Source organism: Monopterus albus, unplaced genomic scaffold, assembly GCF_001952655.1.
Source record: "Monopterus albus unplaced genomic scaffold, M_albus_1.0 scaffold116.1, whole genome shotgun sequence".
Taxonomy (NCBI): Eukaryota; Metazoa; Chordata; class Actinopteri; order Synbranchiformes; family Synbranchidae; genus Monopterus; species Monopterus albus.
The window spans coordinates 739,951-763,847 of NW_018127996.1; the positions used below are offsets into that span (position 1 = coordinate 739,951).

Below are 23,897 nucleotides of genomic sequence, written 5' to 3' on the forward strand. Positions count from 1 at the left end.
TGCAGACTGTTAAAATTATTACACATTTATAAACAATTATTACACAAGTTAAAATATATTAACAATATATAAATCAGTAAATCATTAGAAAAGGTATTGCACAAGGTTATAGCTGCATGGTGTGTGATTTCAGTGCAGAGTTCAGTGTAGATATGGGAACTACTTTTAGGAGCAGTGCAGGAAAGGGACTACTAATTCTTTGTGGGACTAATTCTAATTTCATTATGAAAGGTAGGCCCTGCCACCTGCTGGTGCAAAAGGACAAAAGCTTTCACTGGATTACTTTTTAGATTAGAAAGATAATCAAAAGATTATCTCCATATCATCTTGATTGTGCTTTACATTAAAATGTTGGTCTACTCACTCAGAAAGTAGACTACTATCTTTTTATACTGTTTTAAATCAACCAGTTGGCAATAACTCAGCATAAAGGTGAAAGTATTTTTATAAAGGTGCATTAGACTGTAGTACAGGAAGCATACAATTCTGCAGGATCAATATATTAGAGCTATAAAATATCACTCTTTGACCCATGCTGCTTTGAACCACTTCTGTTTAAATAATGTAGGCATATTACACTCTGACAGATCCTGTCTTCCCTTTAACTTAAATTGGTGTTGGCTCAGTTTTAAATATATTTCTAGCATAAGAATACTGTAGCTGCATCAAATTGATGGTTATACATGAATTTTTCCATTGCCCATGTGGTGCTATTAATATGCCAAGTAAATGTGTTGTTCCCTGAAGATCTGCTGACATACTATTAAATCTTAGGTGGTCACAGAATAATGTTTTTTCTTTGCTCACTTCTCTGAGTGAAAACCATGTCTCATGATTTAGACTTCACTTTTTTCTTATCTCTGTTAGGTATTTTTAGTCAGATAGATATTGGATAGATACTTTATGTATTAGAAATGTTTAGTGGAGATAGGATGTCTAGTTAGACTGTTAAATGCTTAGGCATGCTTATGAGTTTCTACAGGGTACATCTGGTCAAGGATACTAGAGAGAAGAGTTGATGACTGTCAGCAGACAGGGTGTTTAATATTATTATTATGACGTGTATAACTGTAGCCTTAGCCATAATATGTTCTTATGTTTAAGTCACGACATGTACTAGAGGTCGTGAGCCCAACCGAGGGGATATAATGTATAGGCCTGGTGGGTTCAGGGTCTTTCATCTTACATCTGCCTGTGAGCAGTTTGGAGGTGCAAGATGCCTGAGCGTGTAATGTTAATTTTACCTGTGATCCTTTGAATAAATCAGCACTGTTTTGAAGTTACTTGGACTGTCTCGTCTCTCAGAGTTAGCAATGGTAACAAGAACCAAAGACCAACATCTCAGACTGAGGTTTTACAGGAATTATGGCTGCTGTCATTGTATTATTTATTTATATGTTAAATGTGCATGGATGTAGTTAGAAAACCTAAGAAAATCTTAATATGAATTATTTTGCAGGATGATTTTGTATAGAACACGGTATCAAAGAGAGTATAATAAAAGTGAGCAAATGTAAACTTTAATTCATTACAAACAAATTACGTTAAAGAGGAAGCACAGAATAATGCTCAATAATTGGTGCACTATACTTCAAATTGGCTTGTAAAATACCATGTGGAGGTACTGGCTTGTAACTGCAAAAAAAACCCACCATTTTTCTAGTGTTTTGAGAACTCTGAATGATCGGTCAAGCTTGTATTTCGATATTCTATTGTCTTGGTTTTTAAATAGACAACCTAGCGAAATTTAACCCTTTCTTTGGCCATTATTATTGGCCTGTGCAGCAGCAGCAGCGGCGATGAAAATTAGTCTAGTGCATTTGCCTGTAAGCACAAATGGGCAATGCATTGGCTGAACCGGGTGAAAACAAAGAATTTCGAGTGCGAATGTGTAGTAATTTTGATGGCAGTATTCTAGCCTTTCTTCTTGAGACCAATGCATGGATGTATTATCCACGGACCAATCCCGTCCAGTTTAACACATTTCCTGCTTGAGGTCGGGGTCCAACCATCGGAGCGGTTGCATGTGCACTAATCAACACAGAGAAGAAGCCTGGTAGAGTTAAGATGGCGGCATGTGGGTGAGGAGGCAGGGATCCGAACTCGAGGTTTTTCGCCAATAAAGGATTCATATGATTCTTAATATAAACAGTAATTGAAAGAGTAATAATTTCCGCATCTTTCACACTTTTGTGTGTGATTTTGGATTAACCCAATGACATCTATACACTTCGTGGTTCACCCGTTGCCCGGGACCGAGGATCAGCTCAATGACAGGTATTTTGTTGCAGCCCATGGAAACGATGAATCTGGACGAGTATGTATGTCCGGGGTGTAATATAAAGCATTTAAAGTTGTATTTATGAATGATGCTGACACTGTCATGCGCTTACATTCGGGTTTTAATTATTTAAATACCCCCCCACCCCCACCCCCCCGGGTTGAAATGAAGTCCGGCATCTTGAACAATCCACGTTAGCTAGCTAAATGCTAGCCCGTTAGCTAACTAGCGCAGGACTAGCTAGCGGGTTGTTTCCTTGGTTCTCTGGAAGGATGGGCTCATAGTCAAAGTTGAGACAGACAATGCAGGTTGGGGGATGGGGGAAAGATGGGGAAATAAAGGTGTTAAAGCACCACTTTTTTGATGATTAACGAGTTTTCTTTTTTTAAAATTCAGTCAACGGTATTTTGACATTTTCAGCATATGTTTTGCGGACGTCTCGTTGATTGTCATGATCAATGAAGTAGCTAACGTCAAGTAACTGACGACTAGCTGCTAATGCTAGCAAGCTAACTCGCTACCACGTTCTTGACAAAGCCAAATATTTTTATTTGATGTCTTTTGAGTCAGTGTGGTTGTTAAAGTTTAATAGCGCAATTTAAAGAATTACCAAAAAATTACCTCGTTTGTCTGTTTTAGCATTGTACACTGAGATGATTAAATATCTAAAATGTGCAGCGAAGCACAGTTAGCAACACTGGATTCACATTAATCCCGTTGTCGACTTTCATAAGAGACAAGTCGTGGTTTTAACTGACATTAGTAAATTCGAAAGTACACAATATTGTTAGTACTGACATACTGGCTTGCATCATAAGTTACAAGTGAAGTCCAGAAAATTGTGTGCGACCTGTACTTTAGCAGAACATTATTTATAATGAATCTATTTATATCGTCCATTGAGAATGAACTGATTAAGGAGCTGTTCTACATGTAGACCAAGAGGCTGAGACGTGACAGTGTTTTTTTAGAATGACCTTGTGATTACGAACGGGATATAGACTTGGAGTATTTGAATGATTTTTGCAGGCACTTCTATAGTCTTACTCTGGAGGCCCAGCCTTGGTCTGAATATAAGGATAGCTACGGATTGTTGCGCTAACCAGTTCTAAATACCTAACAGGATCATATTAGAAAACGCCAGTCAAACATCTTGGTGCTGTAGACCATCAGTTCCTTGAGGTTATGACTGTTTGACCCCCAGGCATGCATGCTATAGTCACCATGTGCTGCTGGGAGGCCACCTCTTCTTACTTTCTCATGAAGGAACTTTTTGTTGTCAAAGCAGACTATTGCTTCTATCTGAAATAAAAAGGCTTGGTCCAGCTGGACTGCACTTGCCTGTCATGAGCATCCTGTCAGATTTCCTTAACCAAATGCAAGTGGTTTGTTTGACCTAACTGATGGCACTTTAGCTTAGCACAGTGAAATGGTTCTTCCCTTTAGTGAAATGTTATTCTGATATGGGTTGTGAAAAATGAATAAACATTTGCACATTTACGTCCAAATTGTACTTAAGCTATGTGACTATCTGAGAAATCATTTCAATATTACTTATCAGGATGTTTTGTGCATTTTTATGTGTAGACTTAGCATTAGCATGTAAATGTCTCAATAGTTGATACATGATCAATAAATGTGTTGCATGTACACTTATCTATGAAGACGAGTTTTCTGTGGTTGGATAAGAATGCAGTTGTTAGGGATGCACCGATACCATTATTCAGATGGAGCACATCTGGGTACTTGCCAATACCGAGTACTGATACTTACTTAAAAACAGTGCAGTCTTTTTACTGTAAAAATGACCATAAAAGTGCAGTCACTTTAGAGTTTTTGTTTTTATGAGATTTGCGTTCTAATTATGATTAAATACAAGAAAAGCAGGTTGTGGAAATTACCTTAAAACGTTCTGTTTGGACATGCCACTGCCACCACTCTAATCAGTTATAAAATGTAAGTGACCAAATTTCTGTAGCCTCCTATTGGGGGTGTGATAAGGTCTCGTGCTATGAGCGCTTGCAATATTAAAATGTGACACTATTTCTCACCGAGGCAAAAGATGTCTCGTGATATCAGTAGATAACAGAATCAGGCCAATATGATGGAGTGTGATCATATATTCACATTAGTTTGGCAAAAACACAACTGCCTGCTATGTTTTAATGCACAGGGCTGTGTTGGTCAGGGGGTGAGGGGCTGCAGTGTAGTAGTAGGCATGTATGATACGACCACGTTGTGATGAGCTGATGTGAGTAGCTTCATTCACGTTTCCAACCCGTGACTTTCTGTTGTGTTCTGGTTAGCCATGCTGCTAACGTAGCCTAATCTACAGTTTCAAGTCAAGATTTTTATTTACTATTTATGCATAAACAGACAGTCTAGCCATATAGGAATTCTTGTGCAGCTCTCCTTTGGCGTCAGGTAAGGAGTCAAAAGCCAGAAAGAACACTTAGTCTTAAAAATAAAAAAGTTACATAAAGGCAACAAAGCATTAAAACCACAATACACAAAAATAGGGTAATAGTATTTCCCACAGTGAACTTCAAACATCACACTTAGTAATTCACATGGTGGAGTTAGATATGTCATTACGCTTGGTGAGGTAGTGAGGGGTTATAACATACTAAAACACAGTTTATATTCAGGCTTGCTTCCATTGCTTAGTAGAGAATGTTCAGCTATTACTCAGGTCCCACAAGAGAACACTATTGATGAGATGCTCTTACAAAAATACCTTGTGGGACATTTCTGTATTATTATTGTGCATGTCTAGTAAGGGGTGGTTCCATCAGCATATTTAATGATGATGGCGTTGTCATGGTTGGAGACACAGTCGTGGGTGTACAGGGTGAAGAGTTTGGGGCTGAGACAGCAGCCCTGTGGTGAGCCTGTGCTGATTGTGAGCTCAGCAGACACCCTCCCTCCCATTCTGACCACCTGTGGTCTTTCAGTCAGGAAGTCCAGAATCCAGTTACATGTGGGAGTTGGGACACTGAGGTCTGTCATCTTCCCAATCAGCCTGTCCAGGAGAATGGTATTGAATACAGAACTGCAATCCAGGAAGAGCATCCTAGCATAGGTACTGCTGTTGTCCAGGTGTTTCAGGGTGTGGAATAAAGGCAGAGCCGTCGCGTCGTCCACTGATCTGTTGGGGCCGTAGGCAAACTGTAGGGGGTCTACAGTGTCTAGCACCATGTGGTTAACATGTGTGAGGACCAGTTTCTCTAAGCACTTCATGGTGACTGATGTGAGCGCTACTGGCCTCAAGTCATTCAGAGTAGATGTGTCTGATGTCTTAAGGACCGGTATGATAATGGATTTTTTTGAAAAAGCGAGGAACTACTGCTTGGGTTAAAGACAGGTTGAAGATGTCTGTATACACACTAGCTAGTTGATCCCCACAGGCTCTCAACACTCTAGGGGGCACACCGTCTGGTTCCGCCGCCTTATGGGGATTTACCTGTCTCAGGGCCTTCAGGCCCTGTGTGTGCGTCACCTGAAAAGCAGTGTCCCCTGGGTCGCAGGGGGATTTTGAGGGGGTGTCTGTGTTCAACCTGTCAAACCTCGCAGTTTAACATCCAGTACTAATGAAAATGGATGGTGTGTTGTTATGGTGCATTAGCTGTGGCCCAAATTCAACAGTGAATAGTGATGAATGCTCATGCTAACCTTTCTAACCAGGTTTTTGACCTTTTTAGGAGTGCAGCCCTCTTTTAGGATGAGATTAGTTTACAATCTCCTTCCCCAGAATGCCTCAAAAAAAGCACATTATGTCACAGTCAGCAGTTTAAATTTGTAATTTAAAAGGGTTGATGCAGATAACTGCAGCCTCTTTGCTGTGCACATTCCATATATGCTCTGGTATACAGAAGCTGTTTGGTCTCAGTTTTTAAAGTCTACAAAACATCAACAGATTTTCATATACACAGTTCATTAGACTAAACCATTAACTATGTAAAATTCATGTACTACAGTCAGCATCATGAGCACTGTATGGGTTTAGAGGGTGAACCGTTGACCAGGTGAATTTATTGTGGGCAGAGTGAAGAATTTGCAATTTATTTTACTGCTTGTTTAACATGTGTTTGAAAAACTGCTTGTACTCTGTCCATTTCTGGGTTTTGTTGCCGATGTCGAGAGCTATTGTCTCACTCACAATTTTGTTATTTTTTTTCCCCCAGTGTGTGCGTGCTCTCTGACACAGTTCTCTCCCTCAGAGAAGCAGAGCTTGCAGTCAGCTTTTTGTCACTGCCACTTATCTCAAAATATCTCCAGACTGCTAAAATTTCTTTTCCTTCATCTAATGACCTGCCAAACTAGTGTGAGGTTATTGTAATGTTGCCATTAAGTGGTATCGGTGCGTAGTATCAGACAACTTTAACAAGTATGAGTACTAGAGAGTGGCACGGAATTGATTCTGGTATTGGGACATCCCGAAAAGCCATTTGGCATTTGTAGACATCTTTTTGTTTGAGTTTGAAGTAGATAAAGGGCATTTATTAAAACAGATGCTTTGGTAGCTGTGGGAAGTGTCCAGGTATGGAAGAAACAGATTACAAAATATCTAACCATTGTCACCACCACCACTGGTATAATTAATACCTCATGCTGACTAAGAAGCCGTGCTCCTAATTTGCCTTATTATTTGACAACTGTGTAGCGGAAGTTGTATAGGTGATGTATAATAGTTGTCCTGGGGTTGCTGTGCATTCATGTTAACTATTTGACATGCACCTAAACTGTCTGAGTCATTATGTTGACAGTAGTTTTTTTATTTTTATTTTAATTTTTTATTAAATTGATTGTGTAACAAGAGCCGTCCCTGGTGGCTAGTGGTTAAGGCCCAGTGCTCTCGCCGCTGTGGCCCGGGTTCGAATCAGGGTTGCGTCAGGAAGGGCATCCGGCGTAAAACATGTGCCAAATGTCAACATGCGAGTCATGAGTTTGACGATTCGCTGTGGCGACCCCTAAAACGGGAAAAGCCGAAAGTGACTTTCTAAATTGGTTGTGTAACATGTCATTCACCTTTTATAATTATGGGTCCATACTGCATTTTTAAATGACATACATTAACATGCATTATTAGGTCCTAAATGTTTCTTTTATTAATGTGCTCTTCATCTTGTTGTCAGACTCCGGGAGGTCTCGGAGAAACTCAACAAACATAGCTATAACAGGTGAGTCTGTGTCAGCAGTGTAATTATAGGCTGCTTAGCACAGTGTGATCATCTGTTGTAAACAGGATCCCATTTATTATTTTGAATATTGTCTTATTTGTTTTGAAACAGTGTGTTGTCGGTCCAAACCATGCCGGATTTCTTCTTGAGGTAATAAGATGTTACATCACTATCGTTAATCGGACACTTTGGATCTAGATTATATGTTTATTATCTGCAGCTCACCAAAAACAGTTTAATATAATATGACAATATTTCATTTCCAATTGAGTCACCATTATCAGATGACCTCAGGCTTTGCTAAAAACATTAGGTAATGGCTTCTGTGTCACTTCCTGGTTATGTAAAATTGTGGACTTGTTTATATACAGGGCACCATCCTAATTAGGCTAATTCAGTTTTAAACACCCAGTGCCAGCATGTTCAGGAGGAGGGGGGCTTCATTCTTTGAACTACAATTTGCAATAGACTCAGTCGTATAGATTCAGGCCTTTGTTGGTTCTGAATATTTGTTGTTGTTGAGTGAGTAACAAAATAAATATATTTTTTTGGTCTGTCTTTATACAAGCTGTAATCCAGTACATTACACTCCACTTTACAAAATGTCCTTAAGAGTTTTCATTTTCAAATAATACTAAAAACTCTGAATGTATCTCTTTTAGGATGGGCGTGTTTGTAGAATCAGCTTTGCTGTACAGCCTGATCGCCTGGAGCTCAGCAAACCGGATGGCAGCGACGGGTGAGAGACTTCTCTACGATGGAATTTGTCCTGGAAACTATTTTAGCTTTGGCATCGAGTTGGAAAACAGATGGGTTGTGGAGATCTCTAGTTCAAGATGCCCTGAACCTGCACAGGCTTACTAATGGTGGTTGTTGTGATCTGAAGTATGGTTTCATTTTTAGACTTGTACTGACTTTCTGCTACATTTTTTTAGACTAATACTGACTTTTTCCTGCAAAGATCAGGAGTGAAACTGAATGCCTGACAAACCCCGTGTAAAGCTTTTGTTGGACTGACAGGCCTTGGTGTTGTGCTTGGAGATTTTGGTATCTTTTCAGTGACTCTGGTATACCGAGTTGCAGAGCCAATATTTGTTTTACAATGCAAAATTATTTTTGCTTTTTTTTTTTTTCTAATCATGACACCAAACAACCAGCAGCAAGACAGTCTTTTACATATAAAAATACTTGCTGTTTTATTGCTGTTGGCCATGAGCATGTATTTTTGGTGAATAGCTCACTGATAACTTTCGATGTGCTGCCAGCAGAACAGCATTTAACATTGATTTAAGAGAGTTTCAAGGCCCCTCTAGCTGCTAAATATGCATGTGAAACAGGATACAAAAGGCTGAGGAGCTCCCTTCTGCAGAACATTTTCCCTTACTGCAGATTTGTAAAAGAAGATGAAATGTATTAAGTTGTAATAGTCAGCACCATTTGGGGTTGCTGGGAGGTGTGCAGAAGAGAATATGGCAGTTTGTCTTTGGCAAGTGTGTCAGCTTACTTAATAAGGCCTAATAGCCAGATTGATTGAATTGTAACACAAGTTCTATGGAGAGGGTGAGCTTGTGAATGTGCTTTTTCTCTGTAGAAATATTTTGAATGCATGTTTTTGTATTCCACTGTTATAGGATGCTACTAAATGTGTTTTTTGTTGGAAATTATCTAAATTCAGTGTCACCATAGTCTGTCAAAATTGTCAGCTTAGTTTCCTTGCCACAGCAAAACACCATTAAATTGCTTACTTAGAACGGATCAGTTAAGAATACTATTATAAAGATTTTTATAAAGTCAGAAGGCAACTCATTATAAAAATATTGAAATAGGAGAAAGCTGTTGCAGCCCCTAAACCCCAAGAACCTCTACAAAGGAAAGTCTTGAAAGAGGAACGAGTTGCAGCCAATTCTGACTCCCAAGGGTGTTGCCATGCTAGTCTCCAAAATACCCCATCATGTTTCACATTATAATATTAAAATAAATCCTCAACCAAGGGGTATAATTTAACAAATACCTGGGCTAAATTTAGCTTCTGTTGACCCAGGCAATAAAGTAAGTCTTTTGGTCCTTCTGGGACTTCTGTAGGTTTGTAACTGATTTCCCATCTTTTGTTTCCAGTTCAAAGTTGAGCAGTGGTTCAGGGACAGGAAGGAGCTCCAGGCCAGGCAGGACTAGTGATCTGCCCTGGTTCCTGTCTGGCTCTGACACACTGGGCAGACTGGCAGGCAACACCCTTGGGTAAGTTCTGGCAGGGCTGACAGAGGCAAATGGTCCAATGAAAGCTCAGTGTTTAGAGCATAGCCCTGACGCTGCAGTGGCTTTGGGGGCGTATTCCCCACAGGGTTCAGTGCCACCCATTCTGAACAGAGAACTTTTGGTTACTGTAAAATGTAATGGATTAGTGGCATACATCTTTCACCTCTTTAAATTTGCAGTATACATTTTTTTGTGCTTTTGTTTATGGTCACCACTGGAGATTTGCTTAACATAATATAGTTGTTGTGGGCCCTGATATTGAAGTAGAATAGAACAGAAAGAGCTGCAGAAAAGCACTATAAATCTGCACCATTACAGTTTAAAGTTAAATTGGTTTAATATCCAAAACATGTACTTAAAAGATTTATTATACAGTTTCTATAGACTGTCATATGAGGTGGCAAGGCTTTTCTCTCACACTACCTGATTAAATAAGAAAATGCCTAGTTAATTTCTTCTGATGCAAAACCATCTCAGGCAGTCTGGACTGCCCAGTCTCTGCTGTCACAAATGGCTGAATCCCTATGTACACAGATATGTACGTGTTTTGAGCGTGCTCTGTTAGTCGCATGGTGTTTTGGCAGTTGCATCTCACCACTGCCTTGTACTGTGTGTGACAGGAGTCGCTGGAGCTCTGGTGTAAATGGAGGCAGTGGAGGTGGAGGAAGTGGAGGAGGAGCAGGGGGAGGTGGAGCAGGAGGTGGCAGCAGTGGAGGAGGAGGGGGCGGAGGAGGAGGGGGTGGTACATCGGGCAGGTCATCCACAGCAGCTCGAGATTCCCGCCGACAGACCAGGGTGATCCGTACAGGAAGGGATCGTGGCTCAGGCCTCCTAGGTAGCCAGCCGCAGCCAGTCATACCAGCTTCTGTCATCCCAGAAGAACTTATTACACAGGTACAATATTCAGAGTGTATATGCACCTTTTCTGTGTTAAACCATTTTTTGTTGCATTTTTTAAAACTTTGTTCTCTCTGAAGCAAAGTATATAGTTAATAGTACACATTTATTTAATCTGTGGTCATGAATGAGTATCAGTAAACAGTTTTTTTTTTTTTGTTTTCTTGTTACTCTTGTCACTTTCCCCCAGGCCCAGGTAGTCCTTCAGGGGAAGTCCAGGAGTGTGATCATTAGGGAGCTCCAGAGGACCAACCTGGATGTCAACCTCGCTGTGAACAACTTGCTGAGCCGGGATGATGAGGATGGAGATGATGGAGATGATACAGCCAGCGAGTCCTATCTCCCTGGAGGTCTGTCAAAAGAAACAAGAAACAAAAATGCTGAAGATGTTGGTGTTTCTTTGACAGAAGATAATTTCTATTAAATACATCACCAACTGATATGAAGTTGGGAAGACTTAGCAGAATTTCAGCACATTGTATTACAAGTAATCCTGTGTCAGACTAATACATTATTCAAAGTAATTATGATCATTGAAATAATCTAGACTATATTTAGCATAATTTTCCTAACCTGGTATCCATATGCGCCTGTGTTCCATGCAGAGGACCTGATGTCCCTGTTGGATGCAGACATTCACTCAGCCCATCCCAGCGTAATTATTGATGCTGACGCCATGTTCTCTGAGGACATCAGTTATTTTGGCTACCCCTCTTTTAGACGCTCCTCACTGTCTCGCCTGGGATCCTCCAGAGGTAACTCAACAACTCATCTCTGACTAGTGGAGGGAAGGCACTAGGGTGTTAAAGGCTTTGGCGGCAGCACTGGTGATGGCTTTTGTTTCTGGGGATGGAGCTTCAGTGGCTTCAAAGGACAAACACAACACACAAGTTTTTTTTGTTTTTCCACAGTTTTTCTGTAGATGGATTCTTAGAAAAAACTTGTCTGCGGTTTAAGATTTAATAAGAGAAATTCTTCTTATAAGCAAAACACTGTTTCACAGAAAAAGACAATAGCAAGGGTAAGGCCAAACCCCATTTTTTTTTAGGTGAAATTATTTTCCTCTTTGCTCAACAGCTATTTTACTGAAGTGCAGGTGTTCTGCTCCTTTGCTGGGGATTTTTCTCTTCAGTCTGTTAATCTGGTTTTGTAACAGTGTTACAGGCTATAAATGTTTGGTGTTATATGGTGCATGACTGTAGTATATACTGTGAGCTCTCTGAGAAAGGCCCGCTAGGCCCATCTGTCTTAACAGGGACCCTTTAATGCAGTCTATTCTAAAAACCTGCCTAGTCCATTCTCAGCCCTTTTGCATGCATCTTTCTGTCTATCCTCTTCCTCTCCTACTTCGCATTTTAACATATAAACGTGCAAACTGACTCACCCCCCAGTATAATTTAGACTGCCACTCAATCTTCATTGTTGCAATTTTGGTTTGCATTACAGTAAATTTAAAGATTATCTCTCTCTCTCTCTTTATTCTTACAACTATGTTGACGGGTCTTTCCCAGAGAGTCGCTTACTTCTGTCCCACTGGTGTGACCTTATTGCATACCAGTTCTCCTTCTTCCCTTAGAGCGCGACTCAGAGCTGTTGCGTGAGCGTGAGTCTGTGCTGAGGTTACGCGAGCGCCGGTGGCTGGATGGGGCCTCGTTTGATACAGAGCGAGGCTCCACCAGCCGTGAGGGTGAGTCCAGCCTGGACAAGAAGAGTATTCCTGTCCAGAGCCCTGTATCCTTGGGGGAGGAGCTCCAGTGGTGGCCTGACAAGGTAGGAGGAGCACAGACAGAATTGTTCATATAATCTCCATTGTGAAACACAGACATACACACCCTTCGCTGTAACATTGCAGCTTTGATTTATTCTCATTCCTTTGATCATCTATAAATGACATTTACTGAGATCTTATATTTCTTTTCCAGGATGCTGTTAAGTTTGTGAGCATTGGAGCCATGTTCTCAGAGCTGGTGGCAGTTAGCTCCAAAGGAGAGCTTTATCAGTGGAAGTGGAATGAACCTGAACCTTATAGGAATACACAGGTAGAGAAATCAATTAGTGGAATTATCAAAAAAAAAAAAACCCTATGTTTTAATTACAGCATGCATGTTTTATGCCCAGTAAGCACTGATGGTTTATTATATGTTGGAGAGCTAATAAGATTTTTTTGTCTTCAGAATCCTTCCATTCATCACCCACGTGTATCCTTCCTTGGCCTGGCCAATGAGAAGATCACCTTATTGTCTGCAAATAGCATCAGAGCCACTGTAGCTACAGAGACCAACAAGGTACATTATGATTTCTCCTCTTAAAGTGATAACATGTGCATGTCTTGCTGTTTTGTCATAATAGGTTTTGGCCACAGGATTATTTGTGCAGCCAAGACTGTGATCAAGTGACTAAATCTCTCTATAGTTACTAACATCATACATATTTAATGTATTGTTCATTAACTCACGTTTGTGTATGTGGGGTGCAGGTGGCAACCTGGGTGGATGACACACTAAGCACAGTGGCCTCTAAGCTAGAGCACAGTGCTCAGGCTTTCCCTGAGCTGCAAGGGGAACACATAGTGTCACTGCACTGTTGTGCACTCTACACGTGTGCACAGCTGGAGAATTGCCTCTACTGGTGGTGAGGAAAAAAGTGTTTTTATTCCTCCATTGAACTACATTGAATGGAATTATAATTCTCTGCTTTTAACAACACTGGCTCCTGAATGTCGCCATACATTACCCCACTAAATGTAGTTTCATAGTAATCAGAGGAGTGTACAGCAGTCAGTAAATTACAGTTCTTTTTCAGTGTTTTTGATAATTATTAGTAAATCAAGAATTGTTCCTTGCAGTCATCTGTTTTTGTCCAGATTTAGATGTCAGCAGTGTATAGATTTATATTGCAGTCAATCACTGGAAGCATAAGCTTAAAATAAGCCAATGGCTTGTCAAATCATAAGGCTTTTCTTTCTGTTCATGTTTTGCTTATATGACTACTAAAGCAAAATCTAACAGAAAATGCCATTCTCAACACGATTTGGCACCAAATCTGATTAATAACACTCAGCAGCCAGTACTGCAGAGAAAATGTAGCTGTAGTAATGGTCTTGTCCTGCTGTTTTCTGCCAAAACCATACAATGGGAACCTGTAAGCATGCAGTGTGATGATTCCTTGAGACCTGACATTTAGCAAAGATGGCAAAGTGATGTTAATACACAGTGAAAACAGTTTGTCTGCTGGATGTCAGTGATGTTTTGACACTTCACTGCTTGTGTTTGTCTGTAGGGGTGTTGTGCCTTTTAGTCAAAGGAAGAAGATGCTTGAAAAGGCCAGAGCCAAGAACAAAAAGCCAAAGTCCAGTCCTGGCATTTCCTCAATACCAAACATCACAGTGGGAACACAGGCAAGACACAAACTTTTTCTGACAGAAGTGCATTCAGAACCTCTTCTTTTGGAAGTCTTCCATGTAGATGTTTATTATAGCTTGGTCTTTGTCTAGACTTAAGAATCATGTTAGGGGAATTATGCTAGTCCTTCATTTAGTGTAAAAGTAATTTATTTTTACTAATAAATGTGCCTATTTCTTCCTTAGGTGTGCTTGAGGAATAACCCCCTCTACCATGCCGGTGCAGTGGCCTTTTCTGTCAGTGCTGGAATTCCCAAAGTGGGTGTACTGTTGGAGTCTGTCTGGAACATGAATGACAGCTGCAGGTTCCAGCTGCGCTCACCAGAGAGTCTTAAGAACATGGAGAAGACCACCAAGACCCAGGAAATCAAGTCAGTTTCATCAAATCTAACAAAAGTCTTAGTTTCTCAAATCCACGTTATTTTAGTTAGTACTAGTTAGAAGATATATATAGACCAGAGAGAGCTCTGCTAGATTTCATGAATCCAACAGTAAAATTCAACTCAATATCTTGGTCTTACCCATAGGACTGAAAGCAAGCCAGAGCTGGTGAAGACTGAGATGGGTCCTCCTCCGTCCCCAGCATCTACCTGCAGTGATACCTCTTCCATTGCTAGCAGTGCTTCACTGCCCTACAGTATGTCAGCTTCTCTCTCCTATGGCCCGTAACACACCAAGCTGACGGTCGGCCATCGGCCACTGTCGGGCCATCAGTGAGCATCTGTTTCCCTAGTTTTTGCGGTGTGTCCCATTCTGTTGGCGCTAGTCGGACCCTGTCAGTGGCTTTTTAGCCAACTCGGTGTGTTGAATTGGCAGCAGAGGCCGTTGGTGAGAGAGACCACTCTGATTTGGATGTTTAGCTTAGCGAAGCAGTGCATGAGAAGAGAGAGGTTCTGCAAAGCCCCTTGAGCTGCTTTAAGCCTGTCGCTGTAATATCCATTTCACCCATTTAGTGCAGTCTCTCCTTACTTTTTACTTCCACATCTTCCTTTTTTCTTCCACAACCAAAAGACCAAGGGATGACAATGCCAGTGCTGTTTGCATGTTCTTATCAAACATATTCTTGATTAGAAGCAGCTATAAACCATCTGTGGTGAGTGAGAGCTGCTTTTTTTTAACTTTGTGTATATCCACAGTCCTAGGGCTTCCCTTTTTGAATGTCAAATACAGACTACCACCACCTGCTGGTATGGAGAGTTATTTCCTCAAGCAAGTGCAGAACATGCATGCTAATTGACCACCTGGCTGTAGTCTGTGCGGTGTTTTCAAGTGCCACTTTTTGACTCAGACGAAGGGGACATGAGGCATTGCATCAGTCAGCTTTCATTGCTGCTAGTTCTTTGATGTTGGCTTAGTGTGTGTCTGCCTTATCTGTCCCTTTTAACCTCTAGCTCTCAATGGCACTTAGGTCTTAACTTTCCTTTCTATCTCCCAGCCACAGAACCAATTTCTTCCTCATTCTGTACTCTCATTAGTCCTCTGAAACAGATGGTGCACAGGCTTTTATCAGCCTCTTTTCCTGCAACGGAACTCTGGCCAGCTCATGATGTATACTGGGTTGATGTCTACTTCCTCTTGTCACATGAACCATACAGATAGCTGCCAGAGTTGGTTATTTATTTTCCTTAGTCCACACAAAAGGTTTTATGCCTTGGTCACCAATATACATATTTATTAGGAACACCTGTACAACTATATGCACTTCAGTGCAACACTCCTGCCTTAACATCTGTGTTGATGAAACTCAAAATGTTTCAGTTTTTGGTGAACTTTTTATAAATGTATAAATACAATTATATGTTTATTATTGAGGTCATAGATAAAGATGGTGGTGTACTGGACTATATTATATTCAGAATTATCGATTATATTTTTGCCCTTCCCAGCTACATGCATGAGAGGGTCAGAATATTAGGAACACCTCTGAATATAATGTAGTCCAGTACAACAGCACCTTTAACTATGACCTCAATAATAAACATAGATTTGAATTCATACATTCATAACCACCAAAAACCGAAACAGTTTGAGCTTCATAAACACAAGATGCTGAGATGAAAGTGTTGCATTGAAGCGCATACAATTATACAGGCATGCCTAATGGTTTAGTTTGAATATACACTATTATGACCAAAGGACTGAGTTAATATGCTGTACTACTTGCAGAGCGACGGCGTTCTACCCCAGCTCCCAAAGAGGAAGAGAAGGTGAATGAGGAGCAGTGGCCTCTCAGGGAGGTTGTGTTTGTGGAAGATGTAAAAAATGTTCCAGTGGGAAAGGTGGGTGCCTTTGAAATACAGTATTGTGTATATAAGATTAAAGTTAGTAATATATAGGAATAATAAGTAATACGGGTGTCTGCTTTGTCCCTTTTCTGTCTACTTGTTTCTGTATCAAGACATTACAGTTTCACTGCTTCATATTCTGTCCTAGGTACTCAAAGTGGATGGTGCATATGTTGCTGTGAAGTTTCCAGGGACATCAAGCAGCATGAGCAACCAGAGTACTGCTGCTCCCACTGACTCAGACCCATCATCACTGTTGCAGGACTGTAGACTCCTCAGGATAGATGAACTACAGGTTCATATTCAATTTGACCAGATTTTTCTTGTCTTCATTTTAGTATTTGAAGTTCAGAGTTAATAATTGAAGAATGTGTCTGTGCAGGTTTGAGAATCCATCCTCCTGACTTTTATGTTCACTGTCTTGTTATCTCTTCAATCTGTTCCTGACAGGTGGTCAAAACTGGTGGGACTCCTAAAGTTCCAGATTGTTTTCAACGCACACCCAAAAAGCTTTGTATCCCAGAAAAGGCTGAAATTCTAGCTGTGAATGTTGACTCCAAAGGTGTGTTTGTCCTTTTATATGTCAGTATATACTTTATCAATATATTTGCTTAATGTCTTTAGTTTTCTGTACATTTGTATTTATGTATGGAGTATTTCTAACTTTTAAGCCTCTCTCCACCTTCCAGGAGTCCACGCAGTGCTGAAAACTGGTAACTGGGTAAGGTACTGTATCTTTGACCTGGCCACAGGCAAAGCTGAGCAGGAAAATAACTTCCCTACTAGTAATCTGGCATTCTTGGGGCAGAGCGAGCACAATGTGGCCATCTTTACTGCAGGACAGGTGAGATGACTCCCCAAATAGGTAATGCGTTGTTGCAGATAAGCACAACAGTTTGTACTGAACCTTATGTTCAGTGTGTTTTTAAAATGTTGAAATTATGTTTTTTTTCTCTTCCTTCCCCAGGAGTCTCCTATCATCCTTCGAGATGGAAATGGCACAATCTACCCAATGGCCAAAGACTGCATGGGTGGAATTCGAGATCCTGATTGGCTGGACCTGCCACCTATAAACAGCCTAGGAATGGGCGTGCACTCTCTGGCCAATCTCCCTTCCAACTCCACCATTAAAAAGAAAGCTGCTGTTATTATCATGGCTGTTGAGGTAAAAATGAGCTTATAATAATCAGAACAAAAATTAACTAATTGATAACTGGTGAATTAAGTGTTATTTCCTGCCCTTAAAATGTGAAAGTTTTCCCTTGGGTACATTGTTACCTTGCAAAGTTGACCTCGCCAGTTTTACTGCTAGTTTTTACCATTTTATTCACGTTTCTATCATAAGTATATCTGAAAGACCTAAATGTAATGCTGTCTGTTCAAGTGAAATAACATAGGCATCCAAATGAGCGACCATAATCAGTACTCACTCATCCTCCCTGTCTCTTACAGAAACAGACACTGATGCAGCATGTGCTACGTTGTGACTATGAAGCCTGTCGGCAGTACCTGGTGAATCTTGAGCAGGCATTCCTTTTGGATCAGGGCAGCCAGGCCCTTGCAGCACTTCTAGGCCACCGCTGTGATGGAAACCGCAACATCCTCCACGCTGCTGTCTCTGTATGCTTCCCTGTTAGCAACAAGGAGACCAAAGAGGAGGAAGGTAAGCTCTAATAGCTGGGTCTAACGATCTAAAGTTCGAATTTATTAGAATTATCTTAATTTAAAGGTTACAGTTCTATTTTTCTTACTAATGTCCCAGTTTGCCATTGCCATCTTTATTAGAAATTTGTACTGTGAAAGAATATTACTTTCTCAACACACCATCCCAGCTTGAGTCTGCTCGCCGGTGTTAGTTTAATTGCCTGCTTTCTCTTGACTCTCTCCTCCTGCTAAGTGATCACCCTGTTTCATTTCAGAAGCTGAAAGGTCAGAAAGAAATACATTTGCAGAGCGCTTGTCTGCTGTGGAGGCGATTGCCAATGCCATCTCTGTGGTTTCAAGCAACAGCTCTGGAAACAGGACTGGGTCCTCCAGCAGCAGAGGGTAAATTACCCGTTGTACTATTTTTACCCTTTTTCTTTCTTTCTTAATATGCAGAAAACTGCAAATATCATTTAGTACACAAGGCTCACTAAGAAAAGAACCATTTTGCTTTCCAATTTCAGTGAGCTGCTATACAGTAACATCAAAACATGTGCACTGATAATCTTACTTTGGGTGCCATGTTTTATTACGTTTCACACTTCCAGGATTCGTTTGAGGGAGATGATGCGGAGGTCTCTCAGAGCGGCAGGTCTTGGCCGTCATGAGTCCGGTCCATCATCTAGTGACCACCAGGACCCTGTGTCACCACCCATTGCCCCACCAAGTTGGGTTCCTGACCCCCCACCCATGGACCCTGGTCAGTGCATCCTAACAAGTGTAAAATTAGTGGATTGTCTCTGTGTGCAACATCCTCTAGCAGTGGACTGTGATGGTCATTTAATTATGTGAAAACTCCCACACTAGGTAGAAATCTTAGTGTGTACCCTTTGTCAGTAATATTTGGGTGTGAGTTGATTAATTTACAGGTCTGGGCATAGGTAAAAATTTACTAAATGTGGGTAGACTGTGTGAAATATACACGACTTCAAAATAAAAGTTCCAGTTAAACATTTAAACCAGCATAATTTTATGAAGTCGATTTAGCTACTGTGATTTTTTTTTTTCGTTAACTGTGAATGGCTACAACACAACCTGTCACCCCTCAATTAATTGTCATTCCAGAACTGAGAATGCAGCTGACTGATGGCAATGAGATGCAGTATACAAAACGGCAGACTAGCCATTGTGCAAGCACTGTTGAAGTTAAGGGTGGAAATGTTTACAAATGTTTATAAACGAGTACTTTCAGATTTTTGACAGTGTGTGTACTTTTTCCATATGGCGGTCTACTGCCCAGGATGCAAATAACAGCATGCTCCGAGGGGTGTGGGGGCGATGACAACAGATACTACTGAGACTTCTGTAAAGTTGGAGAGGTTCCAAGTTCTTGGAGCAATACAGCATAAACAAAACATTGTTAAATTACATACAACACCGTTTACAACCGCAGTAAGGTCGACAAGCTACAGCTACAGCCAAGGCTTAGTTTGTTTAAGCTTAAGTTGTAGCTTGTACATTTGGAAGGAGCTGTCGTTTGGGTTTGAATATGTGAATATTTTTCAAACTTTGCTGCAGAACTGAGGTGTGCACTAGTTGAGAAATATTGATATTCAGGTACAAGTAACCCATGGGTGCACAAAACGTCATATGAAAGCAGCTTATGAGCCAAGATAAGTAGTACATAGGCTGCACATGTCCTGATCAGCACCCTATAGGCATTTCTGAGAGCAGGTAAAGTCAGTCCATGCACTGCTGTCATGAGGTGTCTTTGATCCACTGCAGGGGTCTGTGATATTGTAGCTATTTGATGCTTCTTTGGGCAATAAGGTGAAAATATATTTTAATTTATGGAGAAGTTACAAGATGTTTAAACCCACCACCCCCCCATGCTGTTGCCCCTCAAACTTATTTAACCTTCTGGCTTTCACACACTGGTAGATCTACCAGAAGTTACAAGTATCAATGGGTCAATTCCTAATTTGAAAGAAGTGTGAGGTGTGAAAGAGTTCTAGAGATGTACAATCCTGATATAAGGGTTTCAGCCACCATGTTGTATGGTGAAATTTTTTACATCTTAAAACTGGAGATCTTAACTTGACCTTCTCACTGGTACCTTGTGGCAGCCTACCCACTCCACTGTAACCCGTGAGTTGTTTTGCCATAGTTGTCAAATGACTTTGTAGTGATATTTCTCACAAGGTTAGTGAAATATACATTATTTTATTCAACAGATGGTGACATTGACTTCATTTTGGCACCAGCTGTGGGTTCACTCACCACTGCCTCCTCTGGGACCAGCCAGGGACCCAGCACTTCCACCATTCCAGGTACACGACATCCTCACTGGAGGAGGAGATATTTTTACTGCAAGTCAAGATTTCTGGAAGTTCGGTCATTTGTATTTGGGTAGGATACAGCTACACTGGTCTCAAACTTGGAAAGTACAACCCGTGTTCCCAACACAGTGTCTTTAAACATATGCTGTAGAGAAATAGAAAAGAAGTGAGTATTTTGTATTTTTGTAGTGTTGATACATGTCTCTAGTGAATAAATTGACTCATGGTATTTTCTAATGTATGTAATCTTAGTGGTATCAGTATAAACTATTGCTCCATCAGCTGTATATATCTTTGGTATTCAAATGCTGCTTAAACTGTTTGATATTTGTCATTTTATGAATTGTGGTCTCCATATAAACAGGGCCGTCTACTGAGCCACCTGTAGTTGAATCTAAAGACAGGAAAGCCAATGCCCATCTTATCCTAAAGCTGATGTGTGACAGCGTTGTTCTGAGGCCACACCTAAGGGAGCTGCTCTCTGCAAAGTACATTCCTTTATTTCTACTGTATATTAGCATACTTACAAATACCTGTATGTTATTACTCTATTATTGTATTGTCCTGATTTTTGATTCGCTGTCTGTCCCTCTAAAGTGTGCGCATATATTGTGTTGTCTGTTTTACAGGGATGCCCGTGGAATGACTCCCTTCATGCTGGCTGTCAGTGGGAGAGCCTACCCAGCAGCCATCACTGTATTGGAAGCTGCTCAGAAAATGGCTAAGGGTAAGTTAATAAGTCAGCTTTCTGCATTCTGCTATGAACTGGTTTGTCATTTGATGGGCGATGGTCACAGTTACAAACCTGCACTTAAATGCCAGCTCTTCATGCTTGGTATTATGTATTTATACTCCATGTGTTGTCATGTGGTCCTGACACAAACAGAATGGAGAAAGAAAGAAATGCAACCCCAAATCAGAAAAAGTTGGGATGGTATGTAAAATTAAAACTAAAAATAAAAATTTGTAAATCATTTGTGTCCTGTATTATACTGAAACCAATACAGCAGCACATTATTTGATGTGATACTTCATTGGTTTTATTCTTTGTTCAAAATAAACACTTCAATTCTGATGTCTGCAACACATTCCAAAAATAGTTGGGAATCATCATTTCATTGTTTTACCTCATTACTAGTCCCGAAACTGTCCCAAGTTTTGTATATTTTGAGAAAGCAACATATTTATTGTGAATCAAATTTGACCTGGTGAGGAAACAGCAGGAACTTTGGAATTTATCCATGAGTTATGTGAATCCTGACATTTTGCTGCCCTGCTCACAACAGCCACCTGCCATGTTATAACATTGTCCATTTTCTTATTTTCCTTTCTTTCCTGAAATGCCTTGAACGCAGTGGGTGACCCTAGCATTGCTGAGAAGGAGGATGCGGATTCTGTATTCATGGAAATGATTTGCCCGTCCGGCACCAACCCAGACGATTCTCCCCTGTATGTTCTGTGCTGCAATGACACCTGCAGTTTCACTTGGACTGGAGCTGAGCACATTAACCAGGTCAGCCCTACAGGATGTCATTACACTGCAGTTTAAAGGGAAAACCATTTCCATATCATTTATGTTGTGTGGCCTCTGTTTGCCACAGTTTCATTGTTGGCTCAGTTTTACGTTTCCAACAACTTGTGGATCAGGATGCATGTGTTTTGTTGTTTTGGGCTTAAAAGTGTCATCTGTGTAACCCTGCTATAGCCTATTTGGTTAAATGTGAACAGGGTTGACCCAAATTCAGAGCAGATACATTTATCAAAATGTACTCGTCAGCGGGCCCCAAAGGAATCTGCACCCGCAGAATCTCAGAATCAGAATCTGCTTTATTGCCCAGGTGTGTCGGCCATACAAGGAATTTGACTCTGGTACATCGGCTCTCAGTGTGTATGTACATATCCCCATGCAAGGGGCAAGTAAACAGTAAACCAGCATAAGGCTGTGTAATATAACAAAATAGCAGTATTAACAAGCAACAAATAGTGCAGACAATGCAAAGTAAGCAGTATAAACAGACAGTAAACAATGCAGACAGACAAAGGAATGCTCATTGTGAAATGAGATAAATAGGAATAAAAATAAAGTACTTAAAAATAGACCTGTATGAATTTTCCACAGCTTTTGAAGAGAAAGTAGAAACACAGAATGTAAGCATGCATTTGCCCCATCTGCATGTGTGCAACAGTTGTGCGATGCTGTGAATGGTTTTGTCATTTTCCAAGCCAAGAATCCAACATTCACATCAACTTCATGCCTTGACTGGCTAGTTGTACATCTCTGTCTGGCGCTTCCTTTTCATTCCTTACACAACAATCTGTCACATCTCATGTCAACTTCCAGACCTGTTCCCCTCAGCAGCCTATGTGAACAACCCAGGTTAATGTCTTAACAAAAGTATTAATGTCTCCTGACCAGATTATCTGGAAACACTCGTTATCCCAACTGCCCCCTCCGCACCCTCCTTTTTTGCGTGGTGGTTCATCAGTAGCTTATGTCTAAAGAAACTGAACTTTGCAATACAGTGGCCATATGTCCTTATTGAATTTCATTCTGGTGAAATTTCCAAGAAATGTTCACACTTTGAGCATCTTGAAATGTGGATGAAATAAAAAAATGTTCAAATTTAAAATTTCATACAAATTGATTTATTTCACCCTGCTCAAAATTATTTTAGGCTGCTTTAATGCATTTTTGTGTTTACTTTTGCTAAAAAAAATTGCTGTTAGCTAAATTTTTTTTTACAAGCAAGAAAATTAAACAAAAATTTGCTCTGCAGAACTTCACAGATTTCCATCCTGAATAATGGCAGAAAACAGTTTAAAAAAAACTAAACAGATTCCGTTTGGGCCTGCTCATCACTATATCGTTATAAATGGGATTTCATTAATGTCATTTAATTATCTTGGTGGTTGTATTGCCCTGCCTTAGTGGAGCGGAACATAACTCCACATAGCTTCTGATAGTGTTCCTTTTTGCTGCACAAGTGGAACATCAGCAATTTGGGAGAGTTGTTTGTGAAGCTCTTCAGTATATAATGTTCAGTTGTGAGCTGACACTGACATTTTTTATCGCACTGACTTTGTATTCAGGACATCTTTGAGTGTCGCACCTGTGGCTTGCTGGAGTCTCTTTGCTGCTGTACAGAGTGTGCAAGGGTGTGTCACAAAGGACATGACTGCAAGTAAGTTCTAGTTTTGAGGGTGACCTTATGTAATCTTCTAAAGGTTCAAGTTTTACTTAACATTGCTTTTCATCACTTTTTTTCCAAAGTAGGTCATACACTGCCAGGCCACATTAATAATAATTGCACATGTACAGTTGTATGCAATTCAGTGCAACACTTGCATGTTAACATCTGTGTTTATGAAGCTCAAAATGTTTCAGTTTTTGGTGAAATTGTCATGAATGTATAAATTCAATTTGCTGTTTATTATTGAAGTCATAGTTAAAGGTGCTGTTGTACTGACTAGATTATATTCAGAGGTGTTTGTAATATTATGACCCTAATATTTTGATCGGCATCTTGATATGCCACACCTGTGAGGTGGATGGATTATCTCGGCAAAGGAGAAGTGCTCACTAACACAGATTTAGACAGATTTGTCAACAATATTTGA

General features: G+C 40.4%; 1 protein-coding gene across 1 annotated transcript in view; it reads left to right on the top strand.

The window, feature by feature from the left end:
* The first annotated feature begins 2,016 nt into the window (after positions 1-2,016).
* ubr5 (ubiquitin protein ligase E3 component n-recognin 5) overlaps positions 2,017-23,897 on the top strand; it is a 42,451-nt gene continuing 20,570 nt past the window's right edge. The window contains exons 1-28 of the mRNA XM_020611680.1: positions 2,017-2,277; positions 7,417-7,461; positions 7,527-7,611; positions 8,124-8,200; positions 9,577-9,696; positions 10,335-10,608; positions 10,802-10,961; positions 11,217-11,366; positions 12,170-12,381; positions 12,534-12,650; positions 12,786-12,896; positions 13,088-13,242; positions 13,891-14,008; positions 14,198-14,382; positions 14,539-14,648; positions 16,178-16,290; positions 16,445-16,591; positions 16,747-16,858; positions 16,986-17,140; positions 17,264-17,461; positions 17,749-17,959; positions 18,216-18,342; positions 18,549-18,700; positions 20,175-20,270; positions 20,644-20,767; positions 20,909-21,006; positions 21,635-21,792; positions 23,370-23,461. Of these exons, the coding sequence (XP_020467336.1) occupies positions 2,216-2,277; positions 7,417-7,461; positions 7,527-7,611; positions 8,124-8,200; positions 9,577-9,696; positions 10,335-10,608; positions 10,802-10,961; positions 11,217-11,366; positions 12,170-12,381; positions 12,534-12,650; positions 12,786-12,896; positions 13,088-13,242; positions 13,891-14,008; positions 14,198-14,382; positions 14,539-14,648; positions 16,178-16,290; positions 16,445-16,591; positions 16,747-16,858; positions 16,986-17,140; positions 17,264-17,461; positions 17,749-17,959; positions 18,216-18,342; positions 18,549-18,700; positions 20,175-20,270; positions 20,644-20,767; positions 20,909-21,006; positions 21,635-21,792; positions 23,370-23,461 (3,764 nt within the window). The 5' untranslated portion in view covers positions 2,017-2,215. The remainder of the gene's footprint in view (positions 2,278-7,416; positions 7,462-7,526; positions 7,612-8,123; positions 8,201-9,576; positions 9,697-10,334; positions 10,609-10,801; positions 10,962-11,216; positions 11,367-12,169; positions 12,382-12,533; positions 12,651-12,785; positions 12,897-13,087; positions 13,243-13,890; positions 14,009-14,197; positions 14,383-14,538; positions 14,649-16,177; positions 16,291-16,444; positions 16,592-16,746; positions 16,859-16,985; positions 17,141-17,263; positions 17,462-17,748; positions 17,960-18,215; positions 18,343-18,548; positions 18,701-20,174; positions 20,271-20,643; positions 20,768-20,908; positions 21,007-21,634; positions 21,793-23,369; positions 23,462-23,897) is intronic.